Genomic DNA, 9,862 nt, shown 5'->3' on the forward strand with positions numbered 1-9,862 from the left:
ATATATTTATTTTTATTTTATATATTTTTTTAAATATTATTAATTTAAATTTTATATTATTTAATTTTTTTAAGAATAAGATATTTTATTATTTTTTTTTTTTAAAAAAAATATTTTTTTTTTATTTATTTATTTTAAATTTATTAAAATTATTTATTTTTTTAAAAATTTATTTTATTAATTTTTATATTATTTAAATTTTTATATTATTTTAAAATTTAATATTATCTTTTATTTTTTTTATTCTTTATTTACTATAATATTTCTTTTATTTTAAATTTAATATTTTAATTATTATTTTTTCCCCTTTTCTTTTTTTAAAAAATTATTTTTTATCAAAATTTTTTTTTTTTAAAAAATTTTTTTTAAATTTTTTTATTTTTTAATATTATATTTTTATTCTATATTTTAAAAAATTTTATTAAAATATTTATATTTAAAATTTAATAATTATTTGTTTTTTTTTATATTTATTATTTAATTTTTTAATATTTATTTTTTTTAAACAAATAATATAATTTTTTTTAAAATTTTTTTAAAATTTTTTAAATAATTTTTAATATTTTTTTTAAAAAAATTTTTTTTTTTAAAAATTAAAATTTTTTTTTATAATAAAATATTTTAATATATTTTTTTTTTTTTTTTTATTTTTTTTTTTTTTTTAATTTTTTTAATATATTTTATTTTTTATTTTTATTTTTTTATTATTTTTAAAAAAATTTATATCAAAAAAAATTTTTTTTTTAAAATTTATTTTTTTATTATTTTTTTTTTATTAAAATTATTTATTTATATTATTATTAAAAAAAAAAAATTTTTAAAAAATTTTAAATTTTTATTTTAAAAATTATTTTTTTAAAAATTTTTAAATATAAAAAAAATAATTTTTTTTTATTTATTATTTTATATATTTAATATTTTTTGCCTTCATTTAAACAGGTATCTTTAAAAAAAAAAGTCTTATGAAAATAATAACCGATTGGTAATAATCTGATAGCGAAGTACACTAAATGATCTCTTCTTATATAACATTATTTGATTTAGCAAAAAAATCCCATGGCCTGTTCTCAGGTCTTTGTTTACATAAGCTGTGGTACCTTCCAGCAGTTATAATTTTTCTACATCTTGAAATCTGTTGGTTATGGTTCATGAAAGGATCGGAATTTCGGGGGGAAAAAATAAAGCAAAATACAGATTATGTATTAACTGAAGAAAATAGTTCACAATGGCAAAGTCAAAATAAACGAATAAAAATGATAAAAATAAATAAATAAATAAATAAAAATAATAAAAATGAAAAAAATGATGAAAAAGGAATTTAAAATTTAGGATCTTTTGCCCTCCCAGATTGCTTAATGAAAAAATTTTAAAAATACACCTGCAAGAAAAGGGGGGGGTATTCCCCCCCCCCCCCAAAAAACCCTTTTCCCGCTCTTAGTGGATGTGGGGAAATTGGTTGGAGCTTTTTTGTCAAATAGTTTAACAAACCCCGGGCCCCCCCCCCCCCCCCCCCCCCCTTCCCCCCCCCCCCCCCCCCCCCTTTTTTTTTCTCTTTTTCCCCCCCCCCCCTTTTCCCCCCCCCCCCCCCCCCCCCCCCCCTTTTCCCCCCCCCCCCCCTTTTCCCCTCCCCCCCCCCCCCCCCCCCCCCCCCCCCCCCCCTTTTTTCCCTAAAACAATTATTTCAATACTCTTAAAAAATTTTTTAAAATTAAACACCCCATTAAAAACACAAAACTCAACATAATTTTTTTTAAAACACATTTTAAAAAATTTTTTAAAAAATTATTAAATAAACATAAAAAATATATAATACAATTACATAAAAAATTTTTCCCCAAACTACTCATTATAATAAATTAAAAATACTTTATATAAACAATACATACATACATATATTACACATACTACATATTAACCATACATACATATATATATATACACATATACATACATACATATATATATACACATATACATACATACATATATATATACACATATACATACATACATATATATATACACATATACATACATACATATATATATATACATACATATATAAATACACATATACATACTTATGCATATATTTACACCCATATACATACATACATATATATATACATATATAATAATACATAATAATATACATACATACATACATATATACATATACATATACATACATACATACATACATACATATATAAATATACACATATATAAATATACATATATATAAATATATATATATATATATATATATATATATATATATATATATATATATATATATATATATATATATATATATATATATATATTATAATTACTTTGGATACAGGATTATTGAAGATAGGATATTAGAGGATTTCTTTTGAGAATAACTTTTGATAAGGTAAATTCCCTTTATCAAACAATCACTGACAATATCGTCCAGGTTATCTACATTAATGACAAAACATTTATCAACCCCTTGGATCCAGGTGACATAACTATCACGTCATGAAAACGTCTGGCCGAGGGTCGAGATGCCAATAATTACTCGCTCAGAGCTCTTTGATTGTGATCAGATTCAGTGGGCATAAAGGAAAGGGCATTTGCATTATTTCCATCCTTACATTACATGAATATAATGTTACTTATTGTTATTGCTTTCGCACAGAACTATAGACGGCCTAGAGAGCCAATGTGGAATCTGTACAAGGAAAAGTATATTACCATCTTGGTTCAGCATATCAAATGATAAATAAAGACCGGAAAATAGCAAAAAAGCAAAAAATGCTTCTGCAGAAAATGAGAACATTGTAATGGTGAGGCAAGGAGCACTGACAATGCAGGAGTGTTAATGTGTACTGGGCCTAAAAGCCACACAACCGAGAGAATAGACAATAAAGTAGGCTTAATGCCCAGATTTTGAGTCACACGCAAGTAGCAAAGCACCCAGATCCAACGGGTTAAATTTTTTTACATTCTGAAGGCTACAAAATATATCAATGGGAAATTAAACATATACCAGCTGACTATCAATTTTAAGAAATCAACCACTTTACATTTGAACAATATTACAATCAATAGAACTTGCTATGCCAGGATGCATTAAATAGAAATTGCTCATAACATATCATATAGCAGAAAATGCCATGCACACATTCCAATAACACCCTAAATGACTGCAGTGTCTGAATGCAATCATAGTTTCAATGAAGACATCAATTCCAGTTTTTTTCCAAGTTGAACATGTTTACACTGTTACTCTAATATAAATATCTAAATGATCATGTATATACATTACCACAAAGACATTTAGATATGTAAACATATGCACATTAAACAAACATCAGAAGTGTGATAAAGAAAGTGCAAGAAAGTGCATAGAAAGCTTGAGAGACTTCATTCAGGTGGACAAATAAGCAATAGCAGCTGTGCATATTCATATATATGAATATTTTCCTGCCATACAAGCATTATAACCACACAACTGCTTCATTATCTTGTAACTGGATGTGTGCCTGCATGTGTGTTCTGTGTTTTCATGCATTCAAGACAATCTTGTAATCATTCAAAGTCTACTTGAACATTCTATTTTGTGACCCACATATCTTGGATAATGGAGTAGAATCACTTGATGCAAAAAAAAGTATCCATTGGGATAGGCTTAACAGATTAACAATTCCTTGTCTATACATCACAGAGGGTTGCAAGTAAAATGAACATGTATTAAATTACTCTTAATAAATCATGCCACATACAAATAGTCTAACATATGTATACTTAATTCCTCACTACCATGCATATGTTAGCTATCTGAAGGAACTAATCATGCATCAGAAGCTGATTAATTACACAAATTGTGACAAGGAGTTGCTAGTGTTCAAAAACCCTATTGTATGACCTACTAGTACTTTTAGAAAAAAGAAAAAAAAAAAACTACCTTTTTTATTGCCAAGGCCACACTTAGCCAGCAAATAAGCAACAATGAACCTACTTATGTAACAAATGTGAAACAAATGTACAAAGGCCTACTCACAGAGGCTAAGGAATTCTGTATTTCCTGTCGTGCCTTGGCAATCTGACTGGCCAGGGTTCCTAGGGCTGAACTTCCCTGGGATACAGAGGAAACCATTAGAAAAAAAAAGCCATGTTGAGAAATGTGCATTCATCAAAATTATGAATGTCTGGGATCTTATGTGTACTGCACTACTGCATCATTAAATTTTAAAATAATTTAAAAACCACTAAACTGCCTAGCAACATCAAACCTAGAATCTGAAGTCTTCATAACTAGTTCATGTCACAATGCTATTGTCACTGTCTAAAAAGGTGGGACAAATACCTATAACAAACCAGATGTTTAGATAACAATCACTAATATGACATTGTTTTGTGACCAGAGTCCAAACCAATACTATTTATGTAGAAAGATCCACTACCTCCCTACAAAAACTTCATTTCAATTCCTATAACAAATTTCAAGTATAAAGTATACAACAAAAGATTTACTCAAGACTTGAGGATACCAAAATTAGTAAGCTAAACATAGCCAAACATCTATTCATCAAAATAATTCCTTTGCAAAAAATCTGGGTCATTACTAGCCCACAGTTAATAAAAGAGGACAGATCTGCATAATTCTATAACAAGTTAGTTGGTTAGTTTCTGTATCCATACTGGAGAAGAATACTTGCAATGTCATTCATATTCAAAACCATGGCTTAAATCTTGAAGTCATACGATTATATGGCACCTCAAACACTTAGTACTTATAATGCACACTAACACACTCAAGCGCAAATTGTCATGTAGATATATTTATATATTCATACAATATATATATATATATATATATATATATATATATATATATATATATATATATATATATATATATAATATTAAATATATAAATATATATAATACACAGTACATGTAAGTTTGAGACCTGTAGGAAGAATAATTATTTGGAGGTAAATTCTAAAAGAAATCAAGCTAGTAAAAAGGTTATATAACTAATTAATTGTAACAGCAGATACAAAGTTATTTCACATGATAATCATATGCCAAATGATCACGTGCAAATACACATCAAAAAATTTATTACTCCAAAATGGGTACAATTAATCAGCTATTACTTTTTCTTAGTCTAAAACACACCAAACCACACCACCTGAATGAGACTTTTTTTTTTTTTTTTTTTTTCCCCCCAGACGGGTCATGTGTACTAGCATCATAACATACCACTTGGCCAGTGGGGTATGGCTATACGTAAGGCAACGCACCAGAGCACGTGGAGCGGGAAGTTCCACTCGATGTAGCGGGCTCTTGCGCCCAGTGTCTGACCGTTGCCAGAAATCACCAAAGTTTACCACACTCACAGATTTCCATTACCCGTCGGCATTGGGGTTACGGTAAACATCATTAGTAAAAAAAAAAGAATAAATAAATAAGGAAACACACAGTCTAATAGCCTATTTAAGTCTCCCTACTACCTCCTCCTGCAGCTCTAATTGGCTGCTCTTCAAGCTTTCCGACTTTTCAGACCTTTCAGAGCCTTGAGAGATGTGAGCAGAGGGTGACTCTTGCATCTTGATACTTTCACACACCTGCTCTTGACTGTCGTTTGGCTAAACAGGGTAAATGCAATTTAAATGGCAGTGGGTATACTGTTTAACAAAAAAGAATAAAGCTTTCTTTTGAAAAGACAACAAAAAGAAAATGTGCAGTGAAATATGGAAAGCATATGCAGATGAAAAAATTGCACTCGACATGATATCAATATCTAGAATAAAGTTTTTTGAAATAGTGACACTAAAAGGACTCCAATTAGTGCAAAATGTATACAAAATCACACAAACGTTCCATACAATATTGTCTTACTTATCTTTATGCCTTGATTTAGCCTCAATGTATAAAAAAAACATTAAAAAGATGTACAGAGTATCAAGAACTAAAGGTTTCAGTATTATGAACGTAGTCATACACAGACCCAGAAATAATTCAATTGAAGGGCTAGAACAATATTGGGGTATTTGGAAAACGTTACACATTTCCTTTTCTTATCTTAGTAATTAAGATTTTTTTATTTGCAAATGATTATAATTTTACTAATACTTTACACTAAAAACTGGGATATAACAAAATAGAGAGGTGACTGGATAATTCAGTGACAGGGAACCATGTTTCTGGTTTCACCTGAAAAAAATAATCATGAGTATCTGCTATGCTCAAGCTCAAATAAACAAAGTACGAAATACTGTACACAACCACCACGTTTCACAGGACATACCAAATATAACTCTGAAGACTTCCATTGGCATCTGCATTCACTAAACCTAACAAAAATCAGTAAGTATTCTTTTCTTAGTAATATATCTAAACTGTTCAAAGCAACTATATCACTGGACAACTAAATGAATAAAAATTCTAAACAGAAGATCAAACTGCTTACCTTACAGTTAGACCCTACAGGTCTCCCTATACAGGGCGGCCTTTGGCAACTGCGTCCAATAGCTGGCTACATACAAACAAAAGGGGTATACATTTTAAGTTTTATCTGCTGTCCTGTAATTTGTGAGTACAGTACTTTTTGAGCAGCTATAGGTTGATATAGATTATATACACTCCCAAGTAGCATTTCTGGAGTGATTATACATGTGCCAGTGTATTAGCAAAGTACTTTTCATATATATCTAGTTCATTTGCATAAAATCACTCATGTTAAAATACATTTGTCTAACTAGTATAAGGAAATCTGTAATATGAAAAAAATTCTTCTATTATGCTTACAAATCCATTTCATTTTGTGATATCCCTTTTCTGGCAAACACTTCCATTAAACAGGTGGAGGTGTGATTTTAGAATTGCTCTATTCAAAGACCATCTGCAATTCAAAGAAAAATTTAATACTTATAGTTCCATTAGAAACTTTTCTACCAACACCAGTAAAATTTTAACCTCTCCTACTCACCATGGACTTGTTCTCATAGAACTCGCGTTCTGCATCATCTACACGCCACTTGTCAAACCAGATGTTTTCATGTGCCAGTTCTAAAGCCATTGTGGGGGATTTCTGAAATGATTGTGAGAGAATTAGATCAGTGGTTATTTTTTAGGGTGATCAATAAAACCATATATTTGGTGAGCAAAGGTCAGAATTACAGATACATAACCGAAAATTATCAGCTGTACATTTTTACATTTATGGATGTAGGTTTGTAGTGAATGCTAAACCACTTACTATAATATTTATGAATTAGAATTTGGGGACAGTTCTGCAAAATAAATTACTTGCATATTCATACAATAAAATAGACATACAACTATAGATGTACACATAAACCATGATGTTAGTTCCATTTGATTCTTACAAATCTTGTACTAAGTAGGATTCTGGTAATGGGATTTAAAAAAAATTGATTTCTAATATGCATCACATGAATATAGCACTGACTCTAGGACTCTTAATAGCAGGGGTGCATTTTAGAATAGTTAAGGCTACTGACCCATGCCATCTTGTGGCATGTACATCTGTGTCATGGTATAACTCGACTCCTTTGTATTGCATGAACATCCAAGCCACACTTGCTCAACACAGTTTGCTTGGTTGGCTGTGAATATACAGTAAGCTATAACTGAAAGTGTACAGAGCAGAGTATTATTTGCCTTACTTCTAATTCCTCACTCAAGTAGATGACTGTGCACAATGCCCAGTACATGGCTTTGGTATGGATGTGACCCAATGATGCTGAAGGCACACATTTATGTACTATCCTCTTTGTTTATTTTGGTTTTGTTTCATTCAATTTGGTTCTCTCTCTTACTCTCAATCTTTAGAATACATGGGTTCAACAAATACTCAGTCACCTAGTCAATTACTGCATCAAACTGCCTTTACCTTTTTCCTTTCCTGAATTATTGGTAACTGCTACAGAAATAGTGATCAGTAGGGGACTGGGAGTATTCAGTTCATAGAGTGATCTTTGAGGTAGTTTGTACACTCAGCATGGGGTTCACTTAGGCATTCATTCATGTTACTTACAGTGCCTGACAGGTGTGGTACTGTTGTAAGCTTTTACTTTGCTATTTCCTATCATTATCATTAATTTTATTGGTTAAGCTTTATGATTTGGATGCACTTAGCTAAGATAAATCAAAGATGATACTTATGTAAAAGTTCCAGTTGGTGCAAAAAATAATCTGAAGACATGAACAGTAACAGCACAAATAAAGGAAAAAGATCACAAGGCACCGCTCATAGCTTACATGCACTCAAGCTCTCTCTTGCCATGCATACCAAGGTGAAGAACCTTACCCTTGGTCAGCCCAGACACACCAGTTTAAATTATTGAAAAAATTTTGTGACATGGAGTTAGGGTCTTACGCCTGTATTATTAAATATCCCCACAGGGCAGGCTTTCCCCAGACCCAGTTCCCCCCCCACTTTTCTGTATTATTAAAGTTTTGCAGGTGTTGCTCACTCTGCAGGGCCCCCAACATAGTACTGGAACAAATGTAAGGCAGCTTGGAACAAATGATAATTTAGAATAATCTCATCGGAATGTAAGCATATATCAGAATTACTTATAAATACAACTTACAATATATTGTATGGCTCTTATTTTACTATTTGACATAAATAACAGTTTTTAAAGACTAAAGTTGCACCATTTTGGGAGGCCTACACCACCTGAGAGCTACCCCACAGTTTTTGTGATGTATCATAACAGATTTCAGAAACGACAATAATAACCATATATTAATGGCTCGTCCCCATACATATTTAGGACTTTTATTTTGCTCTTAATATATATGCCTATCAATATAGCAGTGTATGTTCATCAAAACGAATTCTGTGATCAAATGCCCTAAATTGCATTTATTACATGTTTTGTTTATTTTAAACAAAGCATTAATGCACCACAAGCTTTGGATGTATATCTATGTGAACATATCTATGCTTGTGTTATAGATGAAAGTTTAAATTATAAATATTTAATAAACACAATTTTGTGTAATTGGATGTGCAGGCATTAGATCATTCAATTTGATTAAGGTTAGAGGAGTATAAACACCAAGGCAGTTGTCATAAGTCTGGAAATAGGAAATATGCAATCCTGGTTGATTATTAACCCATTATTCCCAGTTGTCAGAAATCCCTGAGAGCAATTAAGCTCTGGTGATATTTGGCAGTGGACAGTGGGTGCGGGAGTCCGCTGCATTAAGCTGAACACCCCGCTCCATAACCTCTGGCGTGTTATCGCGCGTACAAGTTGAACCTGCCAACCATGCGGTTTGCTAGGACGTCCTATCACGTCACCCGGCAGGAACAGGTTAATAATGAAATATGGTATTTGCTCTTCTCCTAAATTTTCTCGGACAATCAAAGGTTTTCAGAGCTAATCTGTGTGTGACAGTTGTAAATGACAGCCGGCATTCTGAGTCAGGTTCGACACTCTCTCTCCAGAAAATCATTGAAAACTAAATTGTGATTAAGCCAGCATTAGGTGTACCAACCAGTCCCCACAAAAGTTACCTGGGAAAGGGCTTACCCAAGGAGTTTATTAATATGGTTTGCTACTGTGGGGCACACAGTAGCAAACTTTATGAATGAGGCACAAGGCAAGCCAGATAGCCATAGTAACTCCTTAGTGACTAAGCAATAATGAAACAATCAATGTACAGATTAATAAAAACAGAAATAAATATTAACCCATTTCTGACGGGTGGCATGTACGCACATGCCATGGCATGGTGGGGCTATCTGCCGGGGGCATGTATGTACATGCCATGGTGTATGTATGGAGATGCCATGAGTTATTTTTTGTTACAATCATGGCAAAAGATTATTTTTCTGCCACTG

At 31.3% G+C, this 9,862-nt stretch overlaps 1 protein-coding gene across 1 annotated transcript in view; it reads right to left on the reverse strand.

Moving 5' to 3' along the window:
• The window catches only part of LOC119578204 (elongation factor 1-beta'-like), a 13,380-nt gene extending 5,851 nt beyond the window's left edge, over positions 1 to 7,529 (reverse strand). The window contains exons 1-4 of the mRNA XM_037925939.1: positions 7,506 to 7,529; positions 6,971 to 7,072; positions 5,493 to 5,627; positions 4,001 to 4,108 (exon numbers count right to left, since the gene is read on the reverse strand). Coding sequence (XP_037781867.1) covers positions 4,001 to 4,108; positions 5,493 to 5,627; positions 6,971 to 7,072; positions 7,506 to 7,514 — 354 coding nt within the window. The 5' untranslated portion in view covers positions 7,515 to 7,529. The remainder of the gene's footprint in view (positions 1 to 4,000; positions 4,109 to 5,492; positions 5,628 to 6,970; positions 7,073 to 7,505) is intronic.
• Between the last annotated feature and the right edge of the window lie 2,333 nt (positions 7,530 to 9,862).

Source organism: Penaeus monodon, chromosome 10, assembly GCF_015228065.2.
Source record: "Penaeus monodon isolate SGIC_2016 chromosome 10, NSTDA_Pmon_1, whole genome shotgun sequence".
NCBI classification, from domain to species: Eukaryota; Metazoa; Arthropoda; class Malacostraca; order Decapoda; family Penaeidae; genus Penaeus; species Penaeus monodon.